This window comes from Scyliorhinus torazame, chromosome 16, assembly GCF_047496885.1.
Source record: "Scyliorhinus torazame isolate Kashiwa2021f chromosome 16, sScyTor2.1, whole genome shotgun sequence".
In the NCBI taxonomy this organism is placed as follows: domain Eukaryota; kingdom Metazoa; phylum Chordata; class Chondrichthyes; order Carcharhiniformes; family Scyliorhinidae; genus Scyliorhinus; species Scyliorhinus torazame.
The window spans coordinates 33,265,704-33,288,798 of record NC_092722.1 but is presented as its reverse complement, the minus strand read 5'-3'; the positions used below and the strand labels follow the sequence as shown (position 1 = coordinate 33,288,798).

General features: G+C 44.1%; 1 protein-coding gene across 4 annotated transcripts in view; it reads right to left on the bottom strand.

Moving 5' to 3' along the window:
* LOC140392687 (intermediate filament family orphan 2-like) overlaps positions 1-23,095 on the bottom strand; it is an 83,293-nt gene that overhangs the window by 34,341 nt on the left and 25,857 nt on the right. Inside the window, exons 2-3 of one of the 4 annotated variants that reach the window (XM_072478211.1) lie at positions 8,907-8,964; positions 4,863-4,973 (exon numbers count right to left, since the gene is read on the bottom strand). In XM_072478211.1, coding sequence (XP_072334312.1) covers positions 4,863-4,973; positions 8,907-8,964 — 169 coding nt within the window. Of the gene's footprint in view, positions 1-4,862; positions 4,974-8,903; positions 8,965-23,095 lie in introns of all 4 variants that reach the window. The other 3 variants (XM_072478213.1, XM_072478210.1, XM_072478212.1) reach the window with 3 other exon arrangements.

Sequence of the window (23,095 nt, the reverse complement as noted above, 5' to 3'; positions counted from 1 at the left end):
CTGTGCCGGGAGCAACGGGAATTCCCTCACCTGCCACCTCACAAACACCCTGACTTGCATATACCTGAACGCATTTCCCAGGGGTAACCCAAACTTCTCCTCCAGCACCCCTAGGCTCGCAAACATCCCATCTATAAACAGGTCCCCCATTCTTCTAATCCCTGCCCAATGCCAGCTCCGAAACCCCCATCCATCCTTCCCAGGACGAACCGATGGTTCTCCCGAATCGGGGACCAAACCGAGGCTCCCACCTCGCCCCTATGCCGTCTCCACTGCCCCCAGATATTCAGAGTTGCCGCCACCACCGGACTCATGGTGTACTTGTCGGCGAGAGCGGCAGCGGTGCCGTCACCAGCGCCCTCAGGCTCGTGCCCCTGCAGAACGCCATCTCCAACCTCTTCCACGCCGCCCCCTCTCCCTCTATTGCCCACTTTCGGATCATCGCCACGTTGGCTGCCCAATAATAGCCACACGGGTTCGGCAGCGCCAGCCCTCCCCTGTCCCTGCTACGCTCCAGAAACCCCCTCTTTACCCTCGGGGTCTTATTTGCCCACACAAAACCCATGATGCTCCTACCTACACCTTTAAAAAAAGCCTTGGTAATCATAATGGGAAGGCACTGGAACACAAAGAGAAACCTCGGGAGGACCATCATTTTAACCGACTGTACCCTGCCCACTAGCGAGAGTGGCAGCACATCCCATCTTTTGAAATCCTCCTCCATCTGCTCCACCAACCGCGTCAAATCGAGCTTGTGCAGGGCCCCCCAACTCCCAGCCACCTGGATCCCCAAGTACCAAAAGTTATTTTCCGCCCTCTTCAATGGTAGGTTGTCTATTCCCCCTTCCCTGGTCCCCTGGATGCACCACAAAGAGCTCACTTTTCCCTACGTTGAGCTTATAGCCCAAGAAGTCCCCAAACTCCCTTAGGATCTGCCTGACCGCTGCCATCCCCTCCACTGGATCTGCCACATACAGCAACAGGTCGTCTGCATACAGTGACACCCGATGTTCCTCTCTCCCTCAGACCAATCCCCTCCATTTCCTGGACTCCCTTAGTGCCATGGCCAAAGACTCAATTGCCAATGCAAACAACAAGGGGGACAGGGGGCACCCCTGCCTCGTCCCTCGGTACAGCCGAAAGTACTCCGACCTCCTCCGATTCGTAGCCACACTCGCCACTGGGGCTGTATATAGCAGCCTGACCCAACTGATGAACCCCTCCCCAAACCTCCGCAACACTTCCCAAAGATTCTCCCACTCCACCCAGTCGAAGGCCTTCTCCGCGTCCATAGCTGCCACTACCTCCGCTTCTCCCTCCACCGATGGCATCATAATCACGTTGAGGAGCCTCCGCACATTAGTGTTTAACTGCCTGCCCTTTACAAATCCCATCTGGTCCTCAGGGATCACCCCCGGGACACAGTCCTCAATTCTCGTAGCCAGCACTTTAGCATCCCCATTGAGGAGCGGGATCGGTCTATATGACCCACATTGCAGTGGGTCCTTGTCCCGCTTCAGGATCAGAGAGATCAGCGCCCCGGACATTGTCAGGGGCAGGGTCCCCCCCCTCACTTGCCTCATTGAAAGTCCTCACTAGCAGCGGGCCTAGCAGGTCCACATATTTCCTATAAAACTCGACCGGGAACCCATCTGGCCCCGGGGCCTTCCCCATCTGCATGTTCCCCAATCCTTTAACCAGCTCCTCCAACCCAATTGGCGCCACTAAACCAGCCACCTCCTGCTCCTCCACCCTCAGGAACCTCAGTTGATCCAAAAATCGTCGCATCCCCTCTTCCCCCGCTGGGGGCTCAAATCTGTACAGCTCCTCATAGAAGTCCTTGAATACCTCATGTGAATTTCACTTTTAACAGAGCATTGCACTTTCTAGCAATCTTGAGTAAAACTAAATTCTTGTAGTAGTTTCCTTCACTCTTTTGGTGATATTAAATTCTTCAGTTCTGATTTACCTCATCAAGTCTCCTTAAACAGCACCTTCCAATCACTATGGTCTAGAAGGACAAGGCAAGCAGCTACCTGGGAACACCACCACCTAGAGACTCCCCTCCAAGCCACCATCCTGATTTGGAAATATATCACCATTCCTTCACTACCACTGAGTCAAAACCCTGGAACTCCCTCCTAACGGCACTGTGGGTATACCCATACCTGAGGAAGGCAGCTCACCACCACCTTCTCAAGGGCAATTAGGGATGAGTAACAAATGCTGGCCTAGCCAATGAAGTCCACATCCCTTGAATGAATAAAAAAGTCAACACTTTCATAACGCTTTGCTGTAATGAAAAGTAACCTACTTTCTCTAGTCTTTTCAAAATTAAAGCATCTCATTCTTGATATCACAGTATGTCATCTGCACCCTCACTGTAGCCTCAACAACCTTCCTGAAGTAGCATGCTGTAACAGGACAGTATTCTGTCTGCAACCTCATCAATGATTTCAATAGGTTTAGCATTAGCTCATGTTTTTGTAAAATCTAGATATAATTTTTTTAAAAATATAAACTGTTTCAACTTGTCCTCTCACTTTTAAGGATGTTGATATCTTCATCCCATTACATTTCGCTACTTCTTATAAAGCCCTACCATTCAGAGTACATTTCCTCCCAAAATATATCACGTCAAATATCTTTACATTAAACTTTAACTGCCCAGCTACTTAACCTGTCTATAACTCTGAAGTTGTTTCCAATCCCTTTCACAGTTAACCACATTCCCTATTTTGTATCTTCTACAAATTGTTATACTGTCCTCCATACTCTGCTGATTCCTTGAGAACATCACTGTTTACATGCCTCAAATCCAACAGTCAAGGATAAATTCTTGAAAATATTCTGAGGTGACAGGAAGGGAACAGAAATCATTGCTGCAGATATACTGGCTGCATTCAGAAAGTTAGTACATGGAGCTGGACAAGAAGGACCTCTTGTTCTCTGGATCCAGTCCTCACGTAATGATAGGCCTTTACTGTGTCTCAATCGTCTCAGCCAAAGTTACCAACTGCTCTAGAATAAACCCTGAAGGCAAGGACAACTCCAGGCACCTTTCTTCCCACCACCACAGTAAGATTCCTCCTGAAATGCCTGACGTCTCGCCCCTTGCATCCTCACTCCAAATACCATACAAGAAACATGTGGATTTCTTCAAATCGGAGTGTCTATGTATCTGCCTTTAATCCACTTTAATCCCCTATAATTGTTTCCTAGCCCCTGACTGCACAGTTGCTCATTTGCAGTTGTACCCTCAACTCCCTCTTTTCCCCCTCTTCAAGATGCAACTCTTTCTTTCTGGATTCCCTCCCCATTCAATTCCAGATCATTGTCTTTCCTTTCTTAGTTCCCACGCTTGTTGGTGACCAGTGGCTCTTTCTAAGAAACATAGGAACAGGAGTAGGCCAACTAGCCTCGAGTCCATTCTGCCAAGTTAGGAAACTCTTCCGTGTGGATGGGATGGTTGAAGTTTGAAACTCTTCCACAAATGGCAGTTGACGCGGTGTCAATTGTTAATTTACATCTCGGATTATAACAATGGGCCGGGAGGCAGTGGTGTAGTGGTATTGTCACTGGATTAGTAAGCCAGAGACCCAGGTAATGTTCTGGGGACCTAGGTTCGTATCCCACCACAGCAGTGGTAAAATTTGAATTCAATTAAAATCTGGAATTAAATGTCTAATGATGATCATGAAACCATAGTCAATTGTAAAAACCCATCTGGTTCACTAACGTCCTTTAGGGAAGGAAATCTGCCATCCTTACCTGATCTGATCAACATGCGACTCCAGAAATGTGGTTGACTCTTAAATGTCCTCTCAAGGGCAATTAGGGGCGGGCAATAAATGCTGGCCCAGCCTGTGACACCCACGTCCCATAACAAAAAAAAAATCCTAAGAGGGAGGCAGTGAAGAATAGATAATACCAGAAATGCTAAACAGGTCTCTTAGAGCAGGCTGAGGGTCACCTACTAGAGATTTTTGGGCAGCACGGTAGCATAGTGGTTAGCACAATTGCTTCACAGCTCCAGGGTCCCAGGTTCGATTCCTGGCTTGGGTCACGGTCTGTGCGGAGTCTGCACGTTCTCCCCGTGTGCGCGTGGGTTTCTTCCGGGTGCTCCGGTTTCCTCCCACAGTCCAAAGATGTGCAGGTTAGGTAGATTGACCATGCTAAATTGCCCTTAGTGTCCAAAATTGCCCTTCGTGTTGGGTGGGGTTGCTGGGTTATGGGGATAGGGTGGAGGCTTGGGCGCTCTTTCCAAGAGCCGGTGCAGACTCGTTGGGCCGAATGGCCTCCTTCTGCACTGTAAATTCTATGATCAATGGGATAATGGGGGGGGCATGTGGCGCAGTGGTTAGCACTGGGACTGCGGCACGGAGGTCCCGGGTTCGAATCTCGGCCCTGGGTCACCGTCCATGTGGAGTTTGCACATTCTCCCAGTGTTTGTGTGGGTTTCAACCCCACAACCCAAAGTTGTGCAGGTTAGGTGGTTTGGACACGCTAAATTGCCCCTTAATTGGACAAAAATAATTGGGTACTCTAAATTTATTTCAAAAAAAAAAAAAAAAAAAAAGCAATGGAGTTTGGGCAGAGGCGGATATTTGGTGTTCGGTCACAGACCAGCCATGAGGAAACCAATGTCAAAACTAGCAAGCTGCAAAAATTAATGCATCTAGTGATAATAGAAACCTCTTCTCACTTTATACACCATAAGAGTGTAAGAAGGATGGTTCATCCGTGCGTTTCTTTTTAATTTAAAAATTGGATTAAAAGATAAAGTCTTTACTTTTCATTTCTTTTTGGCCAAATTACTGCTTATCATTAATGATCTCTATCGTGGCAACATTTTTGCTCACCTGTAAAGTACTTACATCACTCATCAGGCCCTTGAACACAACGAGCTCGGACTTCAACTTTTCCACTTTCTCGTTGAGTTCCTTCTGAATGGCTTCAGCTTCCTGAGAATCCTGAAATCACAATCAGGGCTCTCAGCTGTCACACAAAACAATGGAACGACTGTACAGATTTAGTCATGACTTCACAACCAGGAAACACATCAGAGAACTAGCACACCATGAAGAAAACTTAGCTGATCAAAGCAACTCTGCAATAAAACTTTTTGAACAACAAAAAAAAAAAAGGAAGACTGAAAACCCATTATTATCCTTTTCAGACTTGCCATATAGTGCCGATTAGAATCAAGCATTTAAAAAGGTCATTCTGAATCACATAGAAGTTGAAACATAATGCTTTCAACTTTACAACCCAAGTTTGAATCTATTCCAGACCATAAAAGGGTGCTGTGAAATGAGTCTGAACCAGCCTCAATGCAGTAAGGCCTATAATTTGTATTTGGGTACAGAAAGCACAATTATTAACATTTTGAGTCGATACAAGAGTAAGGATGACATACATTAGCAGAATGCACAGATAGGTTGCAGATGTAATGCAACGTTTTGTATTTTGGAGGGAATAAACAAGAAACAGAAAATTGACACAAAGATGCAGATGGAGTAAAACCTCGAATAAAATTCTTTTAAAAGTGCAAGTGTCGATAGATAAACGCATAAAAAAGGCCAACAGTAATTCTGATTTTTTTAAATAAATAACACGGAAGAAATAAAAGAGTAAAGATTCATGCAAGGCAATGTTTAGGCCAGTGTCAGAATAATATGTGCAGTTTTGAACAACCCATTATATAAAGAACATTAAAAGACACAACACAGAGCTTAGATTCACCAGCAAGATACCATGGATAGGAAACTACACTTGAGAACCTTGAAGGGATGTTGTCATATTTCACTGCAATTGAGACGGTGAAGTGGAGGATTAAATTGTTGGGCAGTGGTTCCCAGGATGAATGCTAAAAATGGATTTCCTCTGGCTGTGACGTCATTCAGAATAGCGAATGGGGTCACGAGTTGTTGGAATTGGGAATGTTTTGAGATTAAGTGATTGAGGTGGACACCATTTGCAGATTTAAGGAAAGTTAGATAAATACTTCAGGCAGAGGAATACAAGGCAATAGAGATAAAACAGAATACTGGTGTTAGTTTTGCAAAGAGATGTTACAGACAATGGTCTGAATGGCTTCCTTGATATTAACTTTTATGGTTCCAATTCAACATTATATTCCTGTGTTTCTATCAAGTTCACAAAAAAAGTGGCAGAAATTAAATTCCATTCTCAATTAAAGCAGAGGATGACAATGCAATCCTGATTTTGCATAAGAGTACACAGGAAATTATTTTGGACTAGAAATCTATGTAATCACATCTCATATTACAGTGCCCACATTTAAGTGGCCAACCAAATTAAGGATTGTATTAGGTCCAAAGAGGAATCATATAAAGTTGCTAGAAAAAGTTGCTTGAGGTTTGGGAACAGTTTAGAATTCAGCAACGGGGGACCAAGAGATTGATTAAGAGAGAAAACTTGCAAGTAACATTAAAGCAGACTATAAAAGCTACTACAAGTATGCCAAAAGAAAAGATTAGTGAAGACTAGATCCCTTACAATTTGAAACAGGAGAATTTATAATAGGGAACAAGGAACTGGCAGAGCAATTAAAACTTTACAGAATCACTTTAGTTCTGTCTTCACTGAGGAAGATACAAATGACTTCCCAGAAATGCTCAGGAACCAGGGGTCTAGTGAGAAGGAGGAATTTAAGGAAATTAGTATTACTAAAAAAATAGTGCTGGAGAAATTACTGGAGCTGAAAGTTGATCAAATCCCTAGGGCCTGATAATCCACATCCAAGGATACTAAAGAAGGTGGCCATGGAAATAGTGGGCGCAGTGGTTGTCATCTTCAAAACTTTTGTTGATTCTGGAACAGTCCTGGCAGATTGCAGGGTGGCAAATGACACCACAACATTTAGAAAAGGAGGGAGGGAGAAAACAGGAAATTACAGGCCAGTTAGCCTAACATCAGTAGTTGGGAAAATGCTAGAGTCTATTATAAAGAATGTGGCAATGGACACTTAGAAAATATCAACAGGATTATACAAAGTCATTATGGATTTATGAAAGAAAAGTCATGTTTGATAAACCTACTGATGTTTTTTGAGGATGTAACTAGCAGACTGTCCATATGGAGTTTGTACATACTCCCCATGTGTGCACTCCCACAACCCAAAAAGATTACAGGGTAGTTAGATTGGCCACACTAAATTGCCCCCCAATTGGGTACTCTAAATGTATTTTAAAAAACTAGCAGAGTAGATAAGAGTGAACCAGTGGATGTGGTGCATATGGATTTTCAGAAAGCTTTTGATAAAAGCCCCACATGAGGAGAGTGCGCAAAATTAAAGTGCATGGAATTGGGGATAATATATATTGGCATGGATAGGGAATTGGTTAGCAGTCAGAAAACAGTAGGAATAAATGTCACAGTCTGTGTGGAGTTTGCACATTCTCCCCATGTCTGTGTGGGTCTCATCTGCCCCACAACTCAAAAAAGATGTCCAGTGGAGATGAAAATTGGCCACGTTAAATTGCCCCCTAATTTAAAAAAAATAAAGAATTGGATACTCTAAATTAAAAAAAATATATATACTTCCACGATTTGGAGGCAGGAAGCAAATGTAATATTTCCAAGTTTTCTGACAATATGAAACTTTGTGGGCATGTGAGTGATGAGGAGAATTCTATGAGGATGTTAAGAGGCTTCAAGTTGATTTAGACAAGTTGAGTGAGTGGGCAAATACGTGGCAGATGCAGCATAATGTGGAAAAATGTGAAGTTATCTACTTCAGAAAGAATGGCAGTGTATTCATAGAATCCCTACAGTGCAGAAGGAGCCCATCTAATCTGTCCCTCCGAAAGAGCACCTTACCTAGGTTCTATCCCTCACCATATCCCCGTAACCCCACCTAATCTGCACAGTTTTGTGACACGAAGGAGCATATTAGCATGGCCAATCCACCTAATCCGCACATCTTTGGACCATGGGAGGAAACCCACTCAGACACAGGGGGAACATGCAAACTCCACATAGACAGTCACCACCCAAGGCCAGAATTGAACCTGGGTCTCTGGTGCTGTGAGGTACCAGGGCAAACCACTGTGCCACCATGCTGCTGCCATATTATTCAGATGTTGATGTACAGGGGACCTGGGTTTCCCAGTAGACCAGTGACTGAAAGCCAAGCATGCAGGTATAGCAAGCAGTCGGGAAGGCAAATGACATGTTAGCCTTCATTGCAAGAGGAATGGAGTACGGGAGCAAGGATGACTGACTGCAGCTGCACTGGTGATGCTACATCTGGAGTAGAATGCACAGTTTTGGTCTCCTTATTAGAGTACGGATATAATTGCCATAGAGGGAGTGCAGTGAAGGTTGACCAGACTGATTCCAGAGTTGGCAGGATTGTCATACAAGAGGAGATTGGGTTGATTGGACCTGTATTTACCGGAACTTAGAAGAATGAGTGGGGATCTAATTGAAACATATAAAAATTAAACGAGGCTGGACAGACTGTGTACAGGGCTGTTGTTTGCTCTGGCTTGGGTGTCTATCAAGGGGTCACAGTCTCAGATAGGCAATTTAGGATTGAGATGATGAGAAACTTATTCACTCAAGAGGATGCTGAATCTGTGGAATCTGCAGAGGTCAAGACACTGAATATATTTAAGAATGAAATAGATAAATTTCTAGATTCTAAAGGTGTCAAGGGGTATGGGGAGAGCACGGGAGTAAGGTATTGAGATAGATGACCAGCCACAGGCATAATGCAGGGCTGAGCAGGTTCGAAGGGCCAAATGGTCCAGTCCTGCTCCTATTTTCTATGTTAACAACCATCATCCAAAAATCAATCCAAAGCATGCACACACACATCAACAATTCACTGATATCTTGGGAATACCTCAAAAATTAAAATGTTCATATCTTACCACCTGTAGTGCAGCCACAATTTCCTGTAGATGCTGTCTGAGACTGAGTTCTTGTTCCCACCTAAAGGCAGAAGAGAAGAATTGTTACAACAGGAATCATTGAACAACAGCTTTCAATATACCACATAGAATCCCTACGGTGCAGAAGGAGGTCATTCGGCCCATCAAGTCTGCACCGACCCTCTGAAAGAGCACCGTACCCCAGGTCCAGTCTCCTGTCCTATCCCTGTAACCCCACCTAACCTACACATCTTTGGACACCAAGGGGTAATTTTAGCATGGCCAATCCACCTAACCGGCACATCTTTAGACTGTGGGAGGAAACCGGAGCGCCCAGAGGAAACCTATGCAGACATGGGGAGGAAGATGGGCAGCACAAGTGGATATCACTGTGGCTTCACAGTGCCAGGGTCCCAGGTTCGATTCCCCACTGGGTCACAGTCTATGCGGAGTCTGCACGTTCCCCCCATGTCAGCGTGGGTTTCCAACGGGTGCTCCGGTTTCCTCCCACAGTCCAAAGACGTGCAGGTTAGGTGGATTGGCCATGATAAATTGCCCTTACTGACCAAAAAAAAGGTTCGGATGGGGTTATTGGGTTACAGGGATAGGGTGGAAGGGAGGGCTTAAGTGGGTCGGTGCAGACCCGAAGGGTTGAATGGCCTCCTTCTGCACTGTATGTTCTATTAAAAAAAAAGATGCAAACTCCACAGTCACCCAAGAATGGAATTGAACCCGGGTCTCTGGGGTTGTGAGGCAGTAGTGCTAATCACTGTGCCACCTGCTACAACTACACACTAACTTAAATAATAGTTGTAACAATGCACCATATTAATTTTGGGATAAGACAAGCTTTTGTTCAATTAGTGAGCACATCTCAGATTATCAACTGCGGGTTATATTCCATTACATATCTTAACATCAGACCCACCGCCGGGTAAAAAATATTTGTTATCAACTTTCTCCATCTTCCTCATATGGAATAGGATATAGGCATATAGCTTTGGCCAACAATTTGACAAAATCAATGTAATTTCTACTTGTACCATTCACTTGCAGGGAAGAGCACCAAAACATCAAATATCCATGAAGTAAGTCAAATGCAGAACTTATTAGAGAAGCTAGCACGACTCCTAGCTACCCAAGGAGCATTTTGTCACCAAAGCAGTTCCAATAATAAGCAATTCTGCAACTGTCAATGCAAGTCTTGGATTATGTATCACCTCTGTGGTGGCATGGTAGAGGATATCACAGCATAGGTGCAGTTTTCAGACAGGGGTGGTGGAGAGCATGGCGGGGCAGTGGTGCGAGATGATCGTGGAATACATTCGGAAACAACAAGTGTTGAGGTCCGATAGGGTTTTAGGATCTAGGTTGTAAACATTAATAGTTCCTCAAAGATAGTAACCTCTGGTTTACCCCTAGTGTCATATGCTGGTGAGCATAGGAAAAGAAAAATAAAGCAGATAAATGTATGGCTGGAAAATATTGCAGAAAAGAGGGCTTCCGATTCCTGGGATATGGGGCAAGATCCGGGAAGGACATGTAAAAGGGTTGCAACTGAAAAGGGCTGAATTGGTGCATTTCTGAAGGAAATGGGACCAATTGTTCAGCTCTTACAAACAGGTTCAATTGGTGAATGGTCTACTTACACGTCTCACGAATTGCCAATCAGTCCCCCATGATTGTTACAAAATGCAAATTTTTTATATGAAGTACACACCATCTTTTGCTCAAAAGGCCAAAGTGGTTTGTTTTCTTCACTTGATTACCAGATGCTCTATGTGACCAAATAAAACAAAAGTAATTTGCATGCAGTAGTCCTTTGGAACTTCTGGACTGTCTAGCCAACTTCCGTCAAGATTATGCTGATGCATCTCGAAATCCAATCCTCTGAGGCCTGTTTGCTGGCAGGAACCAGTACAAGTATTTTTAAATTCAATCAGATTTTATGGTTTCATGTTCCATGCTTTTAATAAGTTCCACATGTTTACACAGAAGTGATTAGGACAGGGGGGAGGAGAAAGAGATTTATTGAGGCGAGTTCATACTAACCGTTTCACAAAAAGTATTTTGCATGAATTTACCTTTTCCTCATCATACTTAATTTTGAAATGTGTCCTTTAATCTTGTGAACAGAAAAACATTGAGTCCACATCTCCAAACCTCATAATCTTAAATATGTTTTATTAATTCTCTTTTCAAGGCAGAAAAGCCCTCAAATTGCAAACCCACTCTACAACTTCTTCACTTTTCAGTCTGGAATTAATCTGGTGCATCATTTTTGTACCCCATCCAAATATTTTATATCCTTTTAACCATGAGGAGAACAAAACTCTATTTTGGGTATGGTCATATCAAAGTCACAATGTGAGAACTACTTCTCTTGCCTTATGAGCTACAACTCTGGCTGTTGATCCCAACCTTTAATTTTGCCTAGTTGCCTATAAATACTATAAAAGGAATAATTGGATATCTAATTGTGCAAGACCCTTGGGGACGAGCGGCCATAATATGATAAGAATTCTTTTTCAAGCTGGAGTGACGTAGTTGATTCTGAGACTAGGGTACTGAATCGAAATAAAGGAAACGATAATGGTATGTGGCATGAGTTAGCTATGATGATTGGGGAATGTTACTTAAAGGGATGTCGGTGTCACGGCGCCGTGGACCCAGGTGCGATCCCGACCCCGGGTCACTGTCCGTTTGGAGTTTGCACATTCTCCTCATGTCTGCGTGGGTCTCACCTCCACAATCCAAAAAATGTGCACGGTAGGTGAATTGGCCATTCTAAATTGACCCTTAATTGAAAACAAATAATTGGGCATTCTAAATTTATTAAAAAAGGAAAAAAAGGAAGGGATGCCGGTGGTTAGGCAATAGGAAACATTCAAAGAGTGCATGGGCGACCTGTAACAATTGTTCATTCTTGTCTGGCACAAATATATATATATATATATATATTTTTATAAATTTAGAGTATCCAATTCATTTTTTCCAATTAAGGGGCAATTTAGCTGGCCAATCCACATACCCTGCACATCTTTGGGTTGTGGGGGCAAAACCCACGCAAACATGGGGAGAACGTGCAAACTCCACACAGACAGTGACCCAGAGCCGGGATCGAACCTCGGAGCCGTGAGGCAACAGGGCTAACGACTGCGCCGCCGTGCTGCCCCGGGCACAAAAATATAATTGGGAAGTGGCCAAACCATGGGCTACAAGGGAAATTAGAGATAGTATTAAATCCAAGGAAGAGGCAAACAAAATGACCAGAGAAAACAGTAATCCTGAGGATTGGGAGCAGTTTAGAATTCAACGAAGGAGGACAAAGGGAAGTAGGGGGAAATAGAGTACAGGATGAAGCTTGTGGGGGGCAATTTCAGAAAAAAGCTTGTGGGGAACATTAAAACTTTTTTTTTTTAATAAATGTTTTTAAAGAGTAAAATGTTTTTAAAATTGATGGTATTGACGGGCAATAAATCCCCAGGGCCTGATAACCTACATCCCAGAGTACTTAAGGCTGTGGCCCTAGAAATAGTGGATGCATTGGTGGTCATCTTCCAAGATTCTCTTGATTCTGGAACTTTTCCTATAGATTGGAGGGCCGCTAATGTAACTACACTATTTAAAAAGGGAGGTAGAGAGAAAACAGGGAATTATAGACCAGCCAGCCTGTCGTCAGTAGTGTGTTAAATATTAAAAATTTAATAGACTAGCACTTGGAAAACTTTGGCAAGATCGGACAGAGTAAACATGGATTTATGAAAGGGAAATTATACTTGACAAATCTACTGGAATTCTTTGAGGATGCAACTAGTAGAGTTGATGAGAGGGAGCCACTGGATGTGGTTTATTTGGATTACAGAAGGCTTTCGGCAAGGTCCAAGCTAAAAGATTATTAACATGTAAAATTAAAATGCATGGGATGGGAGTAGTGTATTGAAATGGTTAGAAAATGGTTCACAGATAGTGGGAATAAAAAGGTATTTTCCAGGTGGCAGGTAATGGGGTACTGCAGCGATCAGTGCTTGGACCCCAGCTATTCACAATGTATATTCATAATTCAGATGAGAGAACTAAAGGTAATATCTCCAAATTTGCAGATGACACAAAGCTGGGTAGAAGGGTGAGCTGTGAAGAGGATGCATAGATGCTGCAATGTGATTTGGACAAGTTGAGCGAATGGGCAAATGCACGGCAGATGCAGTATAATGTGGATAAATGTGAAGTTATCCACTTTGGTAGCAAAAACAGGAAGTCTGATTCTTATCTGAGCGGCTATAGATTGAGAGAGGGGAATGTGCAAAGAGACTTGGGTATTGTTATACTCAAGTTGATGAAAGTAAGCATTCAACCGGGCAGCATGGTGGTGCAGTGGTTAGCACTGTTGCCTCACAGCGCCAAGGTCCCAGGTTCGATCCCGGCTCTGGATCACTGTTCCTTTTTTAAAAATAAATTTAGAGTACCCAAATCATTTTTTCCAATTAAGGGGCAATTTAGTGTGGCCAATCCACCTAACCAGCACATCTTTGGGTTGTGGGGGTGAAACCCACACAAACACGGGGAGAATGTGCAAACTCCACACGGACAGTGACCCAGAGCCGGGATCGAACCTAGGACCTCGGTGCCGTGAGGCAACAGGGCTAGCCCACTGCGTCACCGTGTTGCCCTTGGGTCACTGTTCTTGTGGAGTTTGCACAAGCTAGAGCTTCGAGGGGCAATCACCACTTACACACGGGAGATCCTTCAGAAAGAGGACTTGTGTTTCCTTCTAAGCTCACGGGGAAGTCAACAGGAAAGCCAATTCTTTTCTTAGTTGCATTGCTCATTTCTTACCTGAAGCTGAAAATGGGAGGCTCTTATGAGCAAATGAACTAAAGTGCAGCGATCTGAGGCATGGAGAATGAGTAAAGGAACTGCCCAACATTGTGTCCAACAGTGCCTTATGTATTATTATCCCTTAGATTTAAAAACTCAAAACAATAAAATTAAAAGGATTATTTTTCTCATCCCGTGCACTGGCTGTGGAGAAAACCATCAAACGCGTGGTACAAAACATGCTTTTCTTTTCTTATTCCCCCAATCTTTTCAATGACAGACATTCATGAACACACACGTGATCATCTCAGCTCCAGGAAAACTGTACACAGCTTAAGAAAAATAGAAATGCACTAATCATGGTAGAATAAAAAGATATATTAACCCTCCTCTCATATTCACAATGTGAATTATAGCAGAAAATATACAAAGAGATAAATCATATTGAAGTCCATAGCAGGGAAAATGCCTATTTTTTGTGGCTGAAGAAATCTTCCCAGAGACGGTGTGGCTTTAGACCTTTTCGAGGAACTCCCACATGGGTCTTTGTTGCCAGACAAATCCAAGAAAATTGCTGAGAACAAAACCAGGAACTCTTGCATGCATCAAACTATAAGACCATTAAACCATAAGACATAGGTGCAGAATTAGGCCACTCGGCCCATCAAGTCTGCTTTGCCATTCAATCATGGCTGATATTTTTCTCATTCCCATTCTCCTGCCTTCTCCCTATAACCCCTGATCCCCTTATTAATCAAGAACCTATCTATCTGTCTTAGACACTCAGTGATTTGGCCTCTACAGCCTTCTGCAGCAAAGAGTTCCACAGATTCATCACATTCTGGCTGAAGAAATTCCTCCTCATCTCTGTTTTAAAGGATTGTCCCTTTAGTCTGAGATTGTGTTCTCTGCTTCTAGTTTTTCCGACAAGTGGAAACATCCTCTCCACATCCACTCTATCCAGGCCTTGCCGTGTCCTGTAAGTTTCAATAAGATCCCCCCTCAACCTTCTGAACTCCAATGAGACAGACACAGAGTCGTCAACCGTTCCTCATACGACAAGCTCTTCATTCCAGGGATCATTCTTGTGAACCTCATCTGGACCCTTTCCAAGGCCAGCACATCCGTCCTTAGATACGACCAAAGAATTGACTCAAGTACTGCAACACGGCCTGGACTGTGCAACAGCGACACTTAGGAGCATTAGAGAAAGCCAATCAGTAATGCCGCTGCCACATCCCCCAGATTCAATGGAAGGACCACTCCAAACTCTCCAATGAAACTGAAGTATTGGGGAAACACAGAATGGAAAAAATCATTTATGTCTTTCACAACCTCAAAAATACCTGATTAAGGGCAAAGTGCTTTTTGTGTGCGATTACTATTGGGAATATAAGAAACTTGGCAGTCAATTTGCATTTAGCCAGGTGCAACACATGGCAATAAACAAGCTGACAATTTGATTTTAGGATTGTCAGTTGCTGGATAAATGTTTCCCAGAATACCAGGAGAACTCCCCCACGATTCCAGTGTTTTGCATTTTTACTTCCACTTGATGAGGCAAATGGGGCTTACTGCTCAGCTGACAGACAGTGCAGCACTCCCCAAGAACTGCAATTAAACATCAGTCTAATGGACATACGAAACTCCTGGAGAGGCCTTAATTCTCAGCCTTCTGATTCAAAAGGAAGTGATAACAATACAAGTATTTTTCCTTTGGACAACTATCCACTGAGTAACACCCAAAATGCCTTATCCAAAGGAGGGAAGGAAGAAAAATCAGAGGGCATATTCCTCACACCTCTTTATGTGACCTCAGAGCTAAGGCTGACATCACACAAGCAGTTAATGACAATGAGAATGTTTCACAATGCATATCGGGGACCAGCCTGTGGTCTCCAGTTTACTCCACAGGGAGATAAAACACAAGTTTAGGAAGTAAATGCAGACAACTAAATACCCCACTAAAAACATACAAAAAAGAATTCATTCCAATTTTAGCTTTGACATGATTGTATATTAGGAAGCCTTACAACACCAGGTTAAAGTCCAACAGGTTTGTTTCAATGTCACTAGCTTTCAGAGCGCTGCTCCTTCCTTTCACCTGAGGAAGGAGCAGCGCTCTGAAAGCTAGTGACATCGAAACAAACCTGTTGGACTTTAACCTGGTGTTGTAAGACTTCGTACTGTGCTCACCCCAGTCCAACGCCGGCATCGCCACATCATGATTGTATATGGCCAGAGACCATTACCCTTCACAGGACCCTGACAGTACTTTGCTGGGGATATTAAAAAGGTATATTGGTTCTGATGATATCCTAATATAATCGGTTAGTTGGATGATACAATTTGTTCACTCGCAGGAGTAGAAACGTATAATGGGTTATTCTGCCTCTGGACATTTTTTTCCCTTGAGGCTACAAAGAGTATTTACTGTTCAGTAAATACCTGCAATAGTCCAACCTTTACTTTATATTCTGATTGCAAATCATAACCCAGACCAATTTAGAGGCTGCGGACATTGTGAATCCCATAATTTCTGTTCCAAGAGATTTAAGTTATTTCTATATTTTTAATTATTACATTATAATCAACATATGTATTTAAGTTGAAAGGAACTGTGCATCAAACATAATGTCTTTATGATGTTAACTAGCTATTCCCCTGTGGCAATACTCAGTGAGCATGAGGATTTGCTGTTTTATAACAGGAGAGTTATGCAATACATCTAGACCACTGATTCATGGTATTGGAATAAATTATAGAATGTCACAGAACTGGATGGAGGTGGGCATTCTGCCAGTCATGTCTGTGCTTGTTCTTTCAAAAAGCAATCATGTTTTGTCCCACCACCCTCAAATGTTTTTGTCCATAGCCCTGCAAGTTCCACACCTTCAAGTACCTGACCAACTCCCCTTTAAAATTATTTATGGAATCAAATCGCCACCGGGATGGCACAGTGGTTAGCACTGCTGCCTCACAATGCCATGGACCCGGGTTCAATTCCGGCATGTGTGTGGAGTTTGTACGTTCGCCCATTGTCTGCGCAAGTTTCCTCCCACAGTCCAAAGATGTACAGGTTAGATGGATTGGTCATGTTAAATTGTCCCCAATGTCCAGGGATGTGCAGATTAGATTCTGGGTTACAGGGTAGGGTGGGGTGGTCAGGGGATTATAAATGGGTAGAATGCTCATTCGAAGGGTCAGTGCAGATTTAATGGGCTGAATGGCTTCCTTCTGCACTGGGATTCTATGATTTACAGGTAGAGTCCAGACCATGACAACTATAAGAGTAAAAAAGATCTCCTCTCTTGCCAATTATTTCAAATCCACAAGCTCTGATTATTTTGAAACCCAAGTACCCTTTAGGTTTTTTTTAAACCACCTATCAACCTTCCCTGGATGTGTGCATAGACACCAAGGCACCTCTGCTCCCTACATGTTTCAAAATTGTGCCATTTATTGGAAGGTGTCAGTCCATATTTGTCTTGAATTGTATCGAACTTCATTTGCCATGCTCCTGCTCAGTTTATCATCCTAAACCTACATCTATCCTCATTGCTGTCATAGTTTTGTATCATCTGCAAACTTTATAATGCTGCTCCCAGAATGTAGGTTATTTATTAAAATTGAAGAGAGCAATGGTCTTAAATCCAACTCTTGGGGACCATCATTGCAGACCACCTCCTGGTCTGAAAAAGCTGAATGCCTTCTGAACATCATCATACAACATTTATTGCACTGGCACTGCCAAGCTTCCTTGTTACCACAAATTATGTCATCAGGTTACTCGGATATTTTAACAAATTCACGTGGGGTCTTTTCAATAAATCCAGGTCTTCCCCCAAAAAGTTTATTCCATTCCTGATAATGGTTTCCAATAACTTCCCCACCACTGATGTTAGGTTGACTGGCTTGCAGTTCGCTGGTTAATCCCTTGCCCCTTTCTTTTGGAATAGTTAACATTAACAACTTTCAGTATTCTGGCACTAATTCTGTATCCAATGAGGATTGAAAGGTCATGGTCAATGCCTCAACTATTCCTGTCTTTGCCTCTTTCAGCAACTTAACCAGGTAACTTACCAATCAAGTTCCATTTTATCACAAGGTATTCTGGGATTTTATGCAACAATGTGTTTTGTGAATATCTTAATGGGTGCTAATGTTGTATATAATCGCCATGTACTAACCTTAATCCCTTACCCTCTTTGAAGTTACAATTTAAAGCAACAACAGTATGCAACTTGGAGGTGGGCACCCACGCCTGGGGGTGAGGGTTCTTGCCACAACACACAAGTAATTGGGATTTAAATAACCAGCAATAAAAAATGTTAATTCGGGCATTTATTCAGCTAATAATAATAATTATTTTTTTTTTTTTTTTTAATTTCCTTTTCCGAGTTACCAAGCCAGGGCCCAGTGTGTGGGTCAGGGGCAAACCCCCAATCCAGCTCCTCGCCCGCTCCAAAAAACCAATCCAAACTGAATCGAATTCACGGTCCCCACAAGAGAGACACACCAAATCTGAACCAAAGGCTCAATCTACAGACACTTGATCTTAGCCAAAAGGCCGAGAAGCGATTCAGCTAATAATTATACTACACTACCTATTAATTCCCAAATCATCTTGGATTGTCACGGGGAGGAGGCATTAAGAACTGCACACAAAGAATTCCTGTAAATGTTCAAAATAGGTGTAAAATTACACACAATTTCAGCTGCAGCCAGAAACAAATCATTTTTGTTTTATTGCAATTTTTATTTAAGCTACTAAAAAATATGCTCACCTTGATCACAAGTTTTGTTTTTTCAATGTATTTTTACTGCAATATGAGTAATGATAAAAACTGGAAAGTTTCCAAGATTGCCTACCTTTAGAAATATGTGCGTAATGTGGCTTGAAACTTTCATTATCAGATCAAAAAGAAATATGGAATGTGAATTTTAGGTGTAACATCCCAATTGCATTGTCACAGGTAATTCCAGACTTGGTGAGCTCAGGTTGATTTTAAGTGCACTGAGAGCAAACCTGGGATTTGGTAGCCTTGAGGGAATGATCCTAGTGCTTGATAAGACTGGGATTGAGGTAAGAGCTTAAATGGGATAGGTGTTCTTCTGGCCTAGAATTACTGTGGTGGGGAATTTGGAAAACTATGAAGGGAGGGTATGCTTCAGTTATGCAAAGCACTAATGAGACCACACCTGGAGTACTGGAGTATTGGTCACCGTATTTAAGCAAGGGTATAAATGTGTTGGAAGCAGTTCAGAGAAGGTTTACCAGGCTAAAACCTGGAATGGGTGGGCTGCCTTAAGAGGAAAGGTTGGACAGGCTAGGCTTGCATTTGCTGGAGTTTAGTAAGAGGTGACTTAATTAAAACGTACACGATCCTGAGGGGTTCTGACAGGATGTGAAGATATTTCCGCTTGTGGGAAAATCTAGAACTAGAGGTCACCGTTTAAAAATAAGGGGTCACCCATTTAAACTGGAAATGAGGCGAAGTTTTTTCTCTGAGTCTTTGGAACTCTTTCTGAAAAGACGGTGGAAGCAGATTCTTTGAATACTTTTAAGGCAGAGGTGTTCAGATTCTTAGTAAACAAGTGGGTGATGGGCTATCAGGGTCGGTAGGATGCAGGCTTGAGGTTACCATCAGCTTAGCCATGACCTTACTGAATGGCAGAGAAGGCTCCAGGGGCCGAATAGCCTACTCAAGCTCCTTGTTTGTATGTTAAGAGGGAATCTGGGACTTCCGGTGGCGGCGATGAGGGAGTAAGTCGCACACTTGGTGGCTCCCGCTCCGGTCGGACTTTTGGACCTTTCCCCCCGACTTTTTTGCGCTTTTAAGTGCTGGATTGGAAAGTAATAGCACTCAGGCACTGAATCCATACAGAGATGTATGGAACTAAGAAGTAGGAATGATCGCAAACAGCTGAAGTGGACAAGCAAGGGTAAAGGGGAGGCTGTGAAGAAAACCAATATGGCCGATGTCCAGACCTGGGCACCGCCAGCTCAGCCGACAATGGAGCACCTGTTGCAGGTTATGCAGGAGAACTTCCTAGCACTGAAAAGTGATCATTTGGAACCGCTCTGAAGTGTTGGGTACTCTGATACACAGACGAACCAACACGGTTGCAAATGGTACAATGCAGTTTTATTTCAATGAACTATTAACATATTAAACTCTGGTATTCAGCACATGGTGAACCTCTGTGGCTGGCAATGAGGTCTGTGCCCTGAGCCCCCTCCTGCTCGAGAGTCCAGGAAGTGTGGTGTTCCCTGCTTTGTACTGTGTATGCTCTTGTCTGTGATTGGCTGTCGTGTTTTGTGTGTTGATTGGTCCGTTGATCTGTCCATCATTATGTGTATATGTACGTGCTGTGATGGTCATCTGAATATCATGACACGCTCCAGATGTCGTTTGACCGAATGGAGAAAAGGCTGGATGCCCAGGCCGAGAAGAATCAGGAGCTGGAGAAGACAGTGGAGGAGAGCAGGCGGACTTTCAAACGGTGGCGGACATGGAGATTCAAAGGTTGAGAGACCAACAAAAAATGCTCCTGGAAAAGCTGGAGGACCTGGAGAACAGGTCTCGCCGGCAGAATTTAAGAATTGTTGGCCTCGCGGAGGGGGCCGAGGGGCTGGATGCTGCCGAGTATGTGGCAGATATGTTCCAGAAGCTGCTGGGGAACGAGGTGTTCCCTCGCCCGCCGGAGGTGGACTGGGCACATAGAGCGCAGGTGAGGCAGCCGCAGCGAGGGGGTCCCTCACGAGTGATGGTGGTCCGGTTCCACAGGTTCCTGGATAAGGAGCGGGTTCTTCAATGGGCCAAGAGACTGCAACTGGGACAATAGCACCCTGCACGTTTACCAAGACCTTGAGCTCAGAGGTGGCCAGAAGGAGGGCAGGCTACAGGCAAGTTAAAGAGATTTTATATAAGCAGGTGAAATTTGGGCTGCTCTATCCGGCGCGACTGTTTACGCACGAGGGGCAGCACCATTATTTTGATGAACCCGAGGAGGCAATGGACTTTGCAAAGAGGCAAGGGCTGGTCCTGAGCTGAGGACTCTTGGACTCGTGTTGGAACTTTGAATTCTTTCTCTCTCGTTTCTGAGAGATGGCTGCATGTTTTTTCATGCTTTTGTATCTTGGTTTTTATGTGTTTTTGTCCTTTTTCTCTTCTCGTCTCTTTTTCGCTTTTGTGTTTGCATTTTGAAGAAAACGAGAATAGTTAGAATGGGTCGGATATGGGGGGGGGGGGGGGGGGAGGGGGGGGGGGTTTTCGGGGAATTCTTGCGATATCTTTCTGCGTTCAGATAGGAATGGTTGACAGTGCCTGCTATTTCATTTTGTATGACTTAAATTGCACTATTGTTGGCGCTGTCTCTGTCATGTTTAGAGTATTTGTGCAAGCAGGGCTGATTTGGGGAAGTGGTGTGGATGGGCCGGGGGGGGGGGGCCAGGGAATAATAGGTGAGAGACTCGCTGGCGCCAGAGTTGGGAGCCACCAGGCTAGCTGGGTGAGCTAGTCAACGGAAGCCAGGTGGGGGGTGTTCATTTAGCTAGTTTATGTCAGGGGTTAGGTTATAGGGTGGTGTTGCTAAAAGGGGGGGGGGGGGGGGGGGGGGAAATAGGTCTGCTGACGATGTTGGAAATTGGGCATGGTAAAAGTGAGGAGGTCAGGGGTGGAGGCGGCCAGAGGAAGCGCGTCACATGGCTTGGGGGCTGGCCAAAGAAAGGAGATAGCTGATCAGCAAAAGGGTGTGTGTGTGTGTGTGTGTGTGTGTGTGGGGGGGGGGGGGGGCATGTTCGCGCATTTACGGGTTTTGAAGGCGGACGTAGTCATGTTACAGGAGACTCATCTGAAAGTGGCTGACCAGGTCAGATTAAGAAAGGGCTGGATTAATCAGGTTTTCCATTCAGGGCTCGACACTAAGACCAGGGGGGTTGCGATCTTGATCAACAAGCAGGTCCAATTTGAGGTGGAGGGCACAGTTGTGGATAGGGGTGGCAGATTTGTTATGGTTAGGTATAAACTTGAGGGGGTGAGAGTAGTCCTGGTCAACGTATATGCCCCTAATTGGGATGACATAGATTTTGTTAAGAGGTTGCTGGGGAAGATCCCGGACTTGGACTCTAGCAAACTGATCATGGGGGGGGACTTTAACACAGTTCTTGATCCTGGCCTGGACCGGTTGTGCTCAAAAACATGGAGGATGCCGGCGATGGCAAAGGAACCGAGAGGGTTCATGAAGCAAATTGGGGGGGGGGGGGGGGGGGGGGTTCAATGAAGCAAATGGGGGGGGGGGGGAAAAGAGAGCTGACCTATGGAGATTTAGTCGGCCGTCAACGAAGGAATTTTCGTTCTATTCTCACGTCCACAAGGTGTATTCCCGAATCCATAAGACCATAAGACATAGGAGTGGAGGTAAGGCCATTCGGCCCATCGAGTCCACTCCACCATTCAATCATGGCTGATTTCAACTCCATTTACCCGCTCTCTCTCCATAGCCCTTAATTCCTTGAGAAATCAAGAATTTATCAACTTCTGTCTTAAAGACACTCAACGTCCCGGCCTCCACCGCCCTCTGTGGCAATGAATTCCACAGACCCACCACTCTCTGGCTGAAGAAATTTCTCCTCATCTCTGTTCTAAAGTGACTCCCTTTTATTCTAAGGCTGTGCCCCCGGGTCCTAGTCTCCCCTGCTAATGGAAACAACTTCCCTACATCCACCCTATCTAAGCCATTCATTATCTTGTAAGTTTCTATTAGATCTCCCCTCAACCTCCTAAACTCCAATGAATATAATCCCAGGATCCTCAGACGTTCATCGTATGTTCGGCCTACCATTCCTGGGATCATCCGTGTGAATCTCTGCTAGACCCGCTCCAGTGCCAGTATGCCCTTCCTAAGGTGTGGGGCCCAAAATTGCTCACAGTATTCTAAATTGGGCCTAACTAATGCTTTATAAAGCTTCAGAAGTACATCCCTGCTTTTATATTCCAAGCCTCTTGAGATGAATGACAACATTGCATTTGCTTTCTTAATTACGGACTCAACCTGCAAGTTTACCTTTAGAGAGTCCTGGACTAGGACTCCCAAGTCCCTTTGCACTTCAGCATTATGAATTTTGTCACCGTTTAGAAAATAGTCCATGCCTCTATTCTTTTTTCCAAAGTGCAAGACCTCGCACTTGCCCACATTGAATTTCATCAGCCATTTCTTGGACCACTCTCCTAAACTGTCTAAATCTTTCTGCAGCCTCCCCACCTCCTCCATACTACCTGCCCCTCCACCTATCTTTGTATCATCGGCAAACTTAGCCAGAATGCGCCCAGTCCCGTCATCTAGATCATTAATATATAAAGAGAACAGCT